This window comes from Sceloporus occidentalis, unplaced genomic scaffold (genome assembly GCF_023333645.1).
Source record: "Sceloporus occidentalis isolate IW3139 unplaced genomic scaffold, rSceOcc1.0.p SCAF_127, whole genome shotgun sequence".
In the NCBI taxonomy this organism is placed as follows: Eukaryota; Metazoa; Chordata; class Lepidosauria; order Squamata; family Phrynosomatidae; genus Sceloporus; species Sceloporus occidentalis.
In genome coordinates, this window is record NW_028317107.1 from 2,931,477 (window position 1) to 2,945,106 (window position 13,630).

General features: G+C 48.0%; 1 protein-coding gene across 1 annotated transcript; it reads left to right on the top strand.

Annotated features, from left to right (window-relative positions):
- Window positions 1-263: 263 nt before the first annotated feature.
- LOC149281857 (sulfhydryl oxidase 2-like) lies at window positions 264-12,736 on the top strand. The gene is made up of 12 exons (XM_089499013.1): window positions 264-507; window positions 2,400-2,500; window positions 3,753-3,801; window positions 3,916-4,024; window positions 4,276-4,366; window positions 4,466-4,611; window positions 5,013-5,156; window positions 5,394-5,523; window positions 7,763-7,885; window positions 8,114-8,264; window positions 11,060-11,248; window positions 12,255-12,736. Exons 1-12 carry the CDS (start codon window positions 264-266, stop codon window positions 12,734-12,736), a joined length of 1,959 nt encoding a protein of 652 aa, XP_089355139.1.
- The last annotated feature ends 894 nt before the right edge of the window (window positions 12,737-13,630 follow it).

Genomic DNA, 13,630 nt, shown 5'->3' on the forward strand with positions numbered 1-13,630 from the left:
ATCATTATTACATATCCTATACAGGGCAGTATATAGTATATATATATTATTATTACATATACTACACAGGGCAGTATATAGTATATTATACAGGGCAGTATATAGTATATATCATTATTACATATCCTATACAGGGCAGTATATATATATAACAGACATACATCCTACAGCCCAACACACAGCCAAAGCCCCACCCCTTTTTTTCCTAGCCACCATCTGGTCCCGCCCCTAGGCGACGTCACTCGCAGTGCGCCGCTGCCGCTATGGCCGTGTATGATGGGGCTCCCGTCCGGCTCCTGCTGCTGCTTCTTGGGGTCGCGGCTTGGCCCCTCCGAGCCGCCCGGCTGTACAGCCCGCAGGACCCGCTCACCGTGCTGGATGAGAGCTCGGTGTCCGCGGCCCTGAACGGTTCCCCCGCCGCTTGGCTCCTGGAGTTCTACTCCTCCTGGTGCGGACACTGTATCAACTACGCCCCCACCTGGAGGGCCCTGGCCGCGGACATCAAGGGTGAGAGGGGGGCAGAGGCATGGGGGAAGGTCTGTAGGGATTGGGGGCTGGGGGGTAAGGGTATGGAGGGCAGCGCCTTGGCTAATTTATATGGGGCAAGTGTTGAGGGGGTAGGTCAAGAGGGGCAGGTGCCAGGGGTAACACAGTAGGGGCAACGACAGGGAGAGGCAGTTAGGGATCTGAAGAAGTTGGCTACTATATCAGCCCAGAGGAGGGCAGGATGGGGGCACAAGCCTACCCGGGCATTAAACGCCACCCTGCATAGTGACCCCAGTGATGAGACGGGGCAGTAAATAAGGGGTAAATAAGTCATTGCTCTCGTGCCGCTGACGCCGGTTTGTTTGTGACACGTAGTCGGCCCCGAGGAGTCTTATCTCCCCGCTTTACTATAAACCGCAACAGCTGCGTGCGTTCGGAAAGCTTCGTAACCCCCGGCAACCCAGCGCGCTCTAACGAGAAACTCCAAAAAGTGACTTGAGTTTCACTCTGCGAAGTGTTTTAATGGCTAAAGAGCGTTTACGAAGCAATCCAGAGCTTCAGAGGTAGTCCAGATGTGATCAGGCACCCAGAGGGTTTGCTAATTGTGGTTCGAAGCACTTTGGTGGAGTAGATAAACCTGAAATACCAGCTGAAGAGACGCGTGTTCATAATACGAGGCAACGATCCGGGCTCTGTGGCCCCTGATAGCCTACCGGCTGTGGGGGGGTTATCAAAAGCTATAAAGCCGTTCCAGGAGCTCTCCAAATCCTGATAATCTTCAGGTCTCATGACATCAGCACCCCCCCCCAATAGCTCTGACGAACTGCCCTTTGGAATTCTGACACACAGCTGTATTACTGTCTGCTTTGCTTTTACCCCTGGGGAGGAAAAAACTAACTTTTTATTTTATTTATGATAACACCTTGGTGTAGATTGGCGTAGATACTTTGGCTGTTGATTCGCTGTATTTGGAGCCAAGGTTCTATTTGCGAAAGTAGATCCGTCCCAAACACCTGTTCCCTTACGTGTGGCTCTCATGTAGTAACTCGGGGGCCCCGCGGTTTCCTGGTGGCTAGGAGCGAACGCACCCTCGCTGTATCTCTATCCCTCTGCATGCGTCGGGGAAGCAGACGAATGCCGCGCATCCCAGCTGGCGCCCTTTGACCCCCGGGGTGCAACCAAAAACAGGCCGGCATTGTGTGGAAGGATTGGGCAAACATCAGGACCGGAGCAGTTGGCCATCGGGGGGAGGAGGGGAGGAGGGGAGGAAAAAGGCCGGCCATCCACGCATCGCCTCGCCTGAAGCCAGACCCTTTGTTGTGTTAGCGAGGGCATCGCTGTGTAGGAGGTGGGACGGTCTGCGGTGGTCTTTTGTTTTCTGTCCATCTGTCCCACGGACACTCGTCTGCCCCAACCGAACGCTGCGCTCAGCTGCTCGCCGGGGGGCTCCGATATCTGCTGCCTGCGCGATGTCGGCAAATGGGTTATTCTCGCCCCCCCCGCATCATCTCTAAAACAGGCAAAACTTAGTAAAAACCCGCAGATTGGCCCCATTCGGCCCCCATCTAGTCGAGCCGTATGTCTATCCCATGCATGTTTAATACCCTCACTGTATTACCCTCTACCACTTCTGCTGGGAGGCTGTTCCACTCATCTACCACCCTCTCAGTAAAGTAAAACTTCCATCCGTTCCATCTCAGCCTCTGACCCGCTGGGGCTCAGATGATTCTCCGGGTATTAGCCGCACGGATTCAGTAACCGGTAATCGGAGCGTACGGATCTCGTCGTGGATTGCGGTAATCTGATAGACGGCGGGGGGGGGCTGCGGGTTCGGTTATAATGCGACCGGCCCGCCGGGCACCATGAATTATGCAGGAAACGGCGTCAAATCGTTTTCGTTTTTCTCCTTGCAGACTGGGAACCCGTGATCAGGATCGGGGTGCTGGACTGCGCCGACGAAGTCAACTTTGAAGTCTGCAAAAAGTATAATGTTCAGTTTTATCCAACGTTTAGGGTAAGAGTTAAAAAAAAATAATTTTTATATTTAAAAAAAAATGAATAAAAAATTGAATTAAAAAAATTGTCCGTGAAATACTGGAGGGGCCGTGCACAGAGGCGGCAGGACTGGAAAAGGCGAACTTGCGCGACCTTCGCGCTCCGTCTCCGGGCGAGGAGGATTATATATAATTACCGCCTTTTCCCTTTAATCCGGGTGCTGCTCGTTTGGCTCGCGCCGCGAAACAAAAGCTGCGGCTTCCACATTAGAAAGTCGGTGGCGGGAATATTCCCGGAAAGCGTTCTCATGCCGACACGGTGCTCCGCGCATGGACGCCTTATCCGGGGACGCAGCCGTTCAAAAGTTTGGGGTCACTGAGCTGTTTCCATGGAAAATGAGCAAATTTCTCTCTGTAACATAATCACAAAAGGGGTTTCTAACCATCCATTATCCTTTTAAACGTAAACACAGGAGTGATGGGAGTGATAAAGGGCCGTTGGAACACAGGAGTGATGGGAGTGATAAAGGGCTGTTGGAACACAGGAGTGATGGGAGTGATAAAGGGCCATTGGAACACAGGAGTGATGGGAGTGATAAAAGGCCATTGGAACACAGGAGTGATGGGAGTGATAAAGGGCTGTTGGAACACAGGAGTGATGGGAGTGATAAAGGGCCGTTGCAACACAGGAGTGATGGGAGTGATAAAGGGCCATTGGAACACAGGAGTGATGGGAGTGATAAAGGGCCATTGGAACACAGGAGTGATGGGAGTAATAAAGGGCTGTTGGAACACAGGAGTGATGGGAGTGATAAACGGTCTCGGTATGCTTATAAAGAGATTCCATTAAAAATCAGCGGTTTCCAGCTACAATAGTCATTTACAACATTAACCCCGTCTCCGCTGATTTCTGATCCAGTTCATGTTATTTTAATGGAAAAATGTGCCCCCCCCCCCAAAAAGGAAATTTCTAAGTGACCCCAAACATATGAACGGCACTGTATATATTATACGGGATGTATTGTTCTGATGTCTGCTAGTATTATTTCTCGGCGACCTCCCGCGTTTTCCCCAAGGATATAGAATAACTTTTAGTAACGGACTCCTCATCCTCTGTTTCTGAGCAGCTGTTTTGGGTCGAAGTACCAGATTAGAAGAATTGAGCATGAGCGCTCTGTTTCCATGGCGACAGCTCCACTTTATAGAACTCTACGTCGCGCACGTCCGCGTATTATTGTTTTTCTGAACTATTTTTTTCTCCCCCCCCTGTAGTTTTTCAAAGCTTTCACGAAGGAGTTTACACAGGGAGAAAAAGCTTTGGGTAAGGATTTGGAAAGTTTAGTGCTGATATGTATAATTTTCTCTAATTTCGCTATTTATAGCTGCTGCTGCTATCTTCTTTTTTATTATTATTTATTTATTTTAACCATTGTAGGTGGTTCTGATCGTGACGTCGACACCGTTCATCAGATGATTATAGATTTCCTGCAGTCATCCCCCCCTGAAAACAAGCCCGCCGCCTGCCCCTCTCTGGACCCCATTAAGTGGGTTTTATTTATTTACCTTTAGGAGCTTGCATAGTTTTTATTTAAAAAAAAATAAAAAAAGCAGCCACTCAGTGGCGAGAACCGTCTGACCGAGGAGGGTCTAAACTGATGTTAAACGGTCCCATAAAGCATTAAAGAATATGTGGCCCGTAACGATTTATTGACCGATATGAGTTTTTTGCACATTGTTTGAAGACCCAGACATTCCAGTTTTTTTTTATCTATTTTTTTGAATTCTTTTATTTTAGTTCAAACCAGATTTCGGCTCTTATTACCCAAAAAGAAGAGCACTACACAGCTATCATCCTTGAAAGTGCAGCTTCGTACATTGGACGCAAGGTATACCCCCCCACCCCCTTTTAATGTGCTATTAAGACCCCCAGGACCCCCCCCGTTACACATTTCGTTTTGCTCACATGGCGTCTCCTCCTGCCGTAGGTTATGTTGGACCTTGTTCAGTACGACAACGTGGCGGTGACGAGACTGCTGGATTCCGACAAGGCCGTCCTGGGGGATCTCGGTGTCGTTTCGGTGCCTTCTTGCTATCTGATCCACCCGAACGGCTCCCGTGGATTCGTTAACATGTAAGCAGCGAATGGTCTGAGCGGTAATAGGTCGAATGCCGTCTCAAAGATGAAATACAAGGGTTAAGTTTATGTGCCCCTTATAGAAGCGACCCTGGCTGTGACCCAGATCGTTAATCAGTTTGAAAGGCGCCTGACGCCCACCTGGGGATTGGAATATTCCGCTGGAAGATCAAATGGGGTCCGTCAGCTAGAGGGGCTGGCGAGTGATTTTATATATATATATATATATGCTATAGCGATCTATAGAATAGGCAGAGTAAGGAGCCCCGTTTGATCCATGCGGTCCCGCTTGTTTCCGTCAGGGTGGGCTTCTGTGCTTTTTTTTTTGTAATAAAACATTGGAAGTCGAAATGCCGGAACTTAACCTGATTCTTTTTATTCCCCTCCCCCGGGTACAGTCCGGACCCGAGTCGCTCTCAGATTTCCGACTACTTGAAATCTCTGCCTGGCGTGAGGAAGAAACTGTCGCTGCCGGCGGTATCGCCCACCAAGGCGGCCAAGGAGCATGGGGCAGAGAAGGACCCCTGGAAGGATTTCGATAAGTAAGCGTGGTGCAAACACCGACCCCGTAACGAGACCCCCGCGCTTCCCCGCGAACGCGCGTTACAAGACACGCAACTTTACAAAACCAACAAAACGGTGCGAATCGCGGAGAAAGGGAATTATTAAAATCGTGCGTTCTACGCTGCGGGACTTTGCGTGACGTTGCTGCGTCTCTCGAGGGTCCTTCTCTTTTTGGACGCGGATATCTTCATAAAATGTATCATTTATATTTCTAGATCTAAAACATACATGGCGGACTTGGAGTCGGGGTTACATTATCTGCTCCGGGTGGAGTTGGCTACGCACCAGACCTTGGAAGGAGAAAAACTAAAAACCTTCAAGGATCTTATTACCATTCTTTACAAGGTACGTAACCTCTTTAACCCCTAATGAACCGGGTAGGGCCACGGCTGGTCAACGGCTCACAGGATTCCCAGCTCGCAAGCGTTGGGAATCGCTCGGGGTTGTGTTTTATATCTCTTGTAGTGAACAGGACTTTTTGGAGTCTACATCTGGGTTTTGGTTAAGCGGGTAGCCTAAAGCACACACACGCTGACACACACACACGCTGACACACACACACACACGCTGACACACTCACACACGCTGACACTCACACACGCTGACACTCACACACGCTGACACTCACACACGCTGACAGACTCACACACGCTGACAGACTCACACACGCTGACAGACTCACACACGCTGACAGACACACAAACACGCTGACAGACACACACACGCTGACAGACACACACACACGCTGACAGACACACACACACGCTGACAGACACACACACACGCTGACAGACACACACACACGCTGACAGACACACACACACGCTGACAGACACACACACGCTGACAGACACACACACACGCTGACAGACACACACACACGCTGACAGACACACACACACGCTGACAGACACACACACACGCTGACAGACACACACACACGCTGACACATTCTGCTGTCTAAATACTAGAATAATCAATATAAATGTATTAGAAACTCCTCCTGTGTGTGCGCCGCAGGGGCCGCCATCTTTGTGCTCTCAGGATCGGAGGCTTCCTTCTCGTTAACTGAGCGAGCCGGTAACGGCTGTATTTACGGCTCCTGTCTCTGGAAGGTTTCACTTGTGCCGGGCGGGCTGTGGATCCCTAGGACATTAAACGCATTAATTATAATAATAATAATAACGGCTGAGACAAACATATATTTATTTCAGTCTTTAAACCTCCAACGGTTACCGCGACCGCTACGGGGTGGCATTCGCTCCAATCTTCACCGGTTTATTCCGTTGCTTTTTCCTGGTGGCAGTTACGGTATAATTATTACGTTTCCTTCTTCCTAAGCAGACTCAGAGGCATTTATTTACCCCATGAATTATTATTATTATTATTTATTATTTTTATTATTATAATCATCCTTCTCCTTTTTTCTCCTCCTATTTCTCCTTTATTTTTTTTTCTCCCTTCTCTGCTTTTTTCCTTTCTTTTTTCCCTTCCTTTGTTCTCCTCTTTTCTCCTTTCAGTAGCTTTTACCTGGGGGGTGACTGTGTCTATATGTGTTTATTAGGAAGCGTGATTCCCGTTCGGGTGGCTCCTTATATCACACACCAAAAAGATTGAAAGAAAGAGAAAAAAAAAAAGAAAAAAAAATGTTGTTAATGCCGGGGCGTCAGGCGTCCGTCTGACAGCTTCTTAGACACAATGGGAGGCTGAATCCAGAAATCTGTCACTGGCCTCGTTTCTTGAAGAAAGTGCCGCGTTAATCTGCTTGTCATATTATCCCTAAAAAACAAAGCTCTCCTCGTGCCTTCTGATGGATCCACGCTCACGGAATGCAATTTGTTTTAACTGCTCTTAGTCTTAATGTCCTCAGCCGGCGGGTCGGCTCGGCGTGATAAGGAGAGAGAAAAAACAGTTGTTTGGTGACAACAACTAAACGGACCCCGCTGGGCTTTATTTTAGCTTTTTGTTTTTTAGCTCCCCCCCCCCCCCCCCATTAAAATTGTAGCAGAGAGCCTTTAGATTAGAAACTCCTGAGAACGGAGCGTCCGTCGTCTCGGTTTGAGGATTTTCATTACGTGAATGCAGTCGGTAACGGAGCTAATTGATCGAGGGGGGATACGGTTACCGTCTTCAAGAAATCTGAACTTATTATACTTTGCGCGCGACATCTTCTTTAACTGTTTCTCTTTTTTTTTGTGTGTAAAGGCTTTTGCAGATACATAGTAACGTTATGTGACTGTTATATATTTATTTATATATAGTTATTTATTTATATAAATATAATGTTTCTAAATGCAGCAGGTTTTGTGGAAAATGGTGCTGCGTTCCAACAGATGGGGGTCTCGTCTACTGCAAATGTTCAGGGTTTAAGGGCTTTATTAGCTAAATATATCAATGCGATTTTGGATGAATTGGCTCTTTTCCACTTGGAAAGATGTGATATGTGAACGTCTTCTCGTCATGTAACGCGTTGTTGTTGTTGTTGTTGTTGTTGTTCTGTGTTCTTCACCTGCCTCTCGCCCCGTTACATCTCTGTTTTACCGTCATGCCCACGTTAACGCCCGTTTTTCGTCTTGCCTTCTAGCTGTTTCCAGGCCGCCCGCACGTCGTGAAGTTGCTGGAGACCCTCCGGGACTGGTTGGTCACCATGCCTCTGGATAAGATCCCTTATGACGCCATCTTGGATCTGGTTAACAACCGAATGCGGGTACGTTTTCTTTTATCTCGCCGACGCTCCGACGGCTTTCTTGGTTTTAGCCAGGAATTGGTCTAAAAAATACCCGTTGGCAGACGTCCTGATGGGTCTTTTCCTACAGAAGTCGGGTTATTAGAACCATTAACCCCTACCTGGTAGGCAGCGTTCTAGCCCAGTTGGCGTTTTGTCTCCCCAAGAAAACCATTTTTTTACCCGACTACCTGTATTTCTTCTTTCTAGATGTCGGGGATCTATCTGACCAATCGGATTCAGTGGGTGGGATGCCGGGGCAGTAGACCGGAGCTGAGAGGCTACCCGTGTTCTCTGTGGAAATTGTTCCACACGCTGACCGTCCAAGCTTCAACTCAACCCAACGCGTTGGCCAACACAGGTAATCCGCCACAAGCGAGCGACATCGTGCGCCAAAGATATATTTTTATGCAAAAACCTAGACTCCCGGTAAGTTATGTGCCGAATGTATTAGAATTTCCGGATAGAGCAGGATAAATGATTTCTTTTTTTATAAAAGGGGGTGGGGTGAAGGATCAAGGATCCTTGGCCAAAATGTTAAAGGGGGTAGTATTGTCTGGGGCGTTCTGGCTTTGATGCAAGTCCCGTCCGCGTGCGGAATACAGTATCATGGCCGCCATCCTGGAAGGGAGATGCTCGGGGTGAGGTAAAGCTGAGCAGCCATTGGTAGTTTTGAAAAGGCTCTCGGACCGGTCCAGTGGTGGCACTCGGCACGCGGTAAGACTGGCTACTGGATCCCTACCGTTGTAGCCATAGGACTGATATACAAACCATAATCAGTCGTTGGTCTCGTCTTAGATTCAGGAGCCGTATGTCTATCCCATGCATGTTTAAATACCCTCACTGTATTACCCTCTACCACCTCTGCTGGGAGGCTGTTCCACTTACCTACCACCTATCCCATGCGTGTTTAAATTCCTTCACTGGATTACTGCATTTACCATTCCATTTTTTACCAGTCTGGTTCCATCCCCACGTGTTTCTCTCAGGCATCGTTTAAGATGTATAAGGGAGATGCCCCCGCACTACGGAGATTGTCTTGCGGCAGCAGAAAAACACAAAGCTATGATCTTTCGCCGAGAGATAAACATGTTTTTTGTTTAGCGTAACACAAGCTCGTTTTAGTTGCCTCTCGACAATAACCCCCCCCCCCCCGACGGCTCCGAGCGGCGGAAACGCGACGAGGGCGTCTTCCGCTGCAAAGAATTGGGTCATTTGGAGTCGGCTGGATTATGTCTTGGAGAGGTTTTCCCCTCTCTCCTTATATCTTCCAGCAAATTGCATCTAGCAAAAAGCCGGCTGGGCTCTAATCCTCCCCGCCAGGTAGGGCTTTAGTGGTTATTGTCCACTTTAGAGATTAGGGGAGCCCAGAACCGCACGAGTTTGGGGAGGAAGGAGAAAAGTAGGATTATATAATGATACGTAGCAGATGTTCGGAGAAGATCCGGCCAGGATTTAGCCAAGAAAAACAAGAGGACGGTGGGCTGTCTTATCCTCGTCGCTTTGGGGAAGATATATTATATATTTATTTTTTTTTAATGAATTTACCATTAAACTTTTTGATGGATTTCTCTTCCAATTCTAAGCAATCTGCGGCAAAATTCCTTGGAGGAGCCGCGGAATATGATGGCTCTATATAATAAAACCCTAAAAAAATAACAACTTTCACCCCCAAAAATTCATATATCCAAATTCTGTAAATAGACGTTAACCCCCCCCCCGCCCCTCCCCAGTCTGTAACAGAGACAAATTCTATTTTTCAAGAATTAAAACTTGTTTCGAAACCATTTCTTTTAACGACTTTTCCGTAAAAAAAAAAAAAAAGACGCGTTCAGGATTAATACTTAATAAAAGTATTAATAACATTTAATCCGGTTTCCTCCGGGAACTCTTTGCCGCCACAAATAACTTCTTCTTTTTTCTTCTTCCTAAGCGCCGAGCGTCCGCGTTTTTGAGTGATGAGGAGATTTTTAATTTATTTCTAAAATAGTTTTTTTTGAAGCATTTCTTTTAATACTGGTATTTAATCTGCTTTAATCTTATCAGCCGTGTCTTATTTATGTGATTCTACTCAATCACTAATGTGAGATGTCAGAGCGGAGCGGCGGTATAATCTAAAGAGACTTTTTTCATTTTCTCCCTTTTTTTTTTAAATTTTATTTATTAATTTTTTTTTTTGCGAACAGATTTGAGTATTATCGGTTCAATGCATGTACCCCATATGTACAGACTCTCGATATCTAATGTGTTCCATAGGCATTTTAAGAAAGGATTCACCCCCCCCCCCCCTCTTAAAACAATTAAAAAGAATAACCGGTTTGTTTTTCTGATGGTTCGTCCTGCCATGGTTTAGCAGATAAAGCCTCTTCTGCATCGTGGAGACCTGGTGGGATCGTTCCGGACTCCGAGCACCATAGAGAGGAATCACAGAATGCTACAATGCCTGCTTCTCTATGGTTTCTCTTATTTATTTTTTAAGATTTTTGTTTATTTTTATCATAGTAATGTTTTATTTTCCGTGTAATTCTCCGTAGAATGCCCCCCAAAAAATCTCAGGCGGGCTCTTTAAATAATTCTGAACATCCGGAATAGGTTTAAAAAAACGCACCTTTACCCGGCTGCTCCACGTTCCGTGAATTAAAAGGTTATTATAGTGTATTATATGGTCTCTGTTATCTGATTTAGGATCCCTCGATCGGTTTTACCCCCCCCCTTGTGCAGCGATTCGGGGGCGTTTAACCCCCGTTATACCACAAAGCTTCTCTTTCCGCGCCCCGGGGGCCGCCGTGCCAGCAGCCTATCTCCGACATCGATTCTGTTTTGTCCGCGTTGAAACGAATGCCTCGGTTCTCGAATCCTGATCCCCGCCTGCCCCTCTCATCTTTCCCGTCTCCGTTCGCGATAAGGAGCAGCAAAACATTTCAACCAAGAGGATGTTTAAACATTGATTGGAGTAAAACGGGCGGTGGCAGAAAGCCAGCGCGGCCGCCGAACCCTCCGCTCTCGTGGTTTAGTAGCCGTCCGCCTCTCTCTCTCTCTCTCTCTTTACGTAAACTCTGTAATATTTTTAAGGGACGGCGCCGCGGGGCTGGCGTTCGTGTAGTGAGGGCTAGCGCTCGTGCCGTGCTCAAACAACCCGTCTCTGTTTGCCTCCAGCGTTTGCAGGCGATTCCCTGGCCGTGCTGCAGACCATGAGGAGATACATCAAGGAGTTCTTCGGGTGCCGCGAGTGTGCTCAGCACTTCGAGGCCATGGCGCGGGAACTGGGAGACCCAATAAAGTCGCCGGACGAGGCTGTTCTGTGGCTGTGGAGGAAACACAACGCGGTGAACAAGAGACTCGCTGGTACGTTCGTAAATAACGGGCTTTATCGTGGGTTCCATTCGCCCGGCGCCAGGTCACCGGCTTCACGAGCTGATGCTTTGCGGGGGGTTGCGGGAGTTTAAGCTGAACCGGGGTCGTTTTTTTTTCTTCTGTGGGTTTTCTGGAGGCCGTGTTGGGTTTGGCGGCCATTCCCTTCCCTTAGAAACCCGGAGCTGAACCCTCAGCAGTTTAGCAGTTCATGCCTTAACCGCCAGGTCCTACGGGGTTCATCTGGGGGCAGAAGACCGTTGTAGATTCCCGAGGGTCTTGAAAGCATTTTTTGGGCCAACAAAAAAAAAAAGATGAAGTCGCATAATCTTTTAGGACCTCGGAGGTCTTTCCTTCAGTCTCCTCTCCTTTCCCCCATGAAGAGGAGACCTCCGAGTTCTTTTCACAGCAGAAACTTTGTAAAAATTGTGGTGCGTCTTCACGTAACGCCACGTCAATGGATCGTGTTGGCCGTTCGCATCCTCCTCGCGATTAATACGCGTAGAAAGACGCTTTAAACCCGGATCCACGGCGATTAGAACATGCGCAATACTCGCTACTTTGTGTCTGTAAGAGATTTACGCAAAAGAGCATTTCTCATAACGATCCGTCCAGGTAAACCCATGAATAACGGCCGGGGCGGAACAAGCCGGCTTCCGTGCGTCTAGCTAACTACTTCTCTATTCTATACGCCCAACGTTTATTTAACCCTTTATGCCCCTGGGCAGTTCAGAAGGCAGAAATGTATGAGTTTTTCCTTTTGTGGTTCAAACTTTTAAAACTCCTTTAACTTTGTATTACGATAAAACTTTTTACGCTAGAGGCTCGTTCCTTCTGATTTGGTTATTGGAGGTGCGGTTCCACTTAGACGCTATTAAAAAAAAAATTGTAAAGAATTTTTGTGAACGCCACACTTTTTTTTTTTTGTTTGTTTTTTACTTCTCTTTCAAATTAACCCTTTGTTGCAATAATCTCATCTCTGCTGTCATGTTCTTATCAGGCGCGCCAAGCGAAGACGCCCAGAGTCCTAAAGTCCAGTGGCCGACCCCCGGCCTTTGCCCAGATTGCCGCGAAGAGGCGAAAGGTGATGACGGCTGGCAGGAGCCCAAAGTTCTCGCTTTCCTCAAACTGCACTACGGGGGTTCGAACATTCTGCTGAATTATTCCGATCCGAACACCGAGCAGACAGAACGTCAGAACGGCGATGCAAACGCGGATCCCCCCACCGCGAGACCCGCCGAGGGTGTGAAGCCGCAGGACTTGGATAGACTGATTCAGCCTGAAGGGGGCAAAAACGGAGGCTCTGCTCCCAGAGGGGGCAACCAGTCCCACAGCTTCTTAGGACTTGGGTTCTCGAACATAGATATGAGCCTTTGCGTCGTCTTATACATCACGTCGATGCTCTTTTTGATGCTCATGTACTTGTTTTTTAGAGTTCGCTCTAGAAGGTGGAGGTTTAGGTACAGCCGGCCACACGTATAGCATTTTTTTATTTTATTATTATGTATAAAACTATCCCAAAAACGAAGACTTTTACAGACTACTGACTTTTATACTAAATGGGTGATTTTCTTTACAATTCCATTATTATTGCTGAATCCTGAGCCTGCGCATGCAGGGGCCACGTACCAAAGAGACCGCGGCTCGCAGCGGTATGAGAGTCATCATTCCACCCGCCATGTTTCTTTGCTGCTCCCTGGCTTGTCGCTCCGCGGGCCGCTTGGTGTCAAATGTTTACAAAACCCACCCCGTTACGCGAGTGACGGAAGTATTTCGTTGATTAGACCGTCTAGTGGAAGGGCGTCCAACCTGCGGCCCTCCAGCTGCTGCAGGACTACATCTCCCATACTCCTCTGCCATCCCCTTAGCTGAAAGAGCATTATGGGAGGTGTGGTCCTGCAGCAGCTGGAGGGCCGCAGGTTGGACGCCCCTGGTCTAATAGACGGCTGGGTGAGGTCCTGCTTTTGGTGCATTTAACTATTTTCCAACGGGCGTGACGCGGAGGAGGACCCCGACAAGCAAGCTTTTACTTCTCTCACCGGGACACGCCGTGGAGTCTCGCCAAAACCTACAACAAACAAGGCCACGGGACGTAGGCAGGTCTCGCAGTCCAAACGGACCTTTTAATGTTTATGCCTCTGCCGCGAGCTGCCTCATTACTTGTTGCCCTGTTTCTTGACGGGGAAGAGTGCCGAGATCCCAAATCTTGAATGTTTTTTAGCCAAATCAGGCTCCAGGCGTTGAGGCGTGATCTTTCCCGTTGTTGGTATTCGTGACTTTTGTATCTCCAAGGTCTCGAGGTAGACTTTGGACCTATTTGCCAGGGACCACACACAGTCCGCCGGTTTTGCCAAATTCTTCAACTTGCATGCATTC

What these genes read in the sequence shown, in the direction of transcription:
- LOC149281857 (XM_089499013.1), top strand. Translation starts at nt 264, where the DNA reads ATGGCCGTGTATGATGGGGCTCCCGTCCGGCTCCTGCTGCTGCTTCTT. An exon ending in CCTGGCCGCGGACATCAAGG is followed by an intron (nt 508 to 2,399) that starts GTGAGAGGGGGG and finishes TTCTCCTTGCAG; the next exon opens with ACTGGGAACCCGTGATCAGG. An exon ending in CCCTCTCTGGACCCCATTAA is followed by an intron (nt 4,025 to 4,275) that starts GTGGGTTTTATT and finishes CTTTTATTTTAG; the next exon opens with TTCAAACCAGATTTCGGCTC.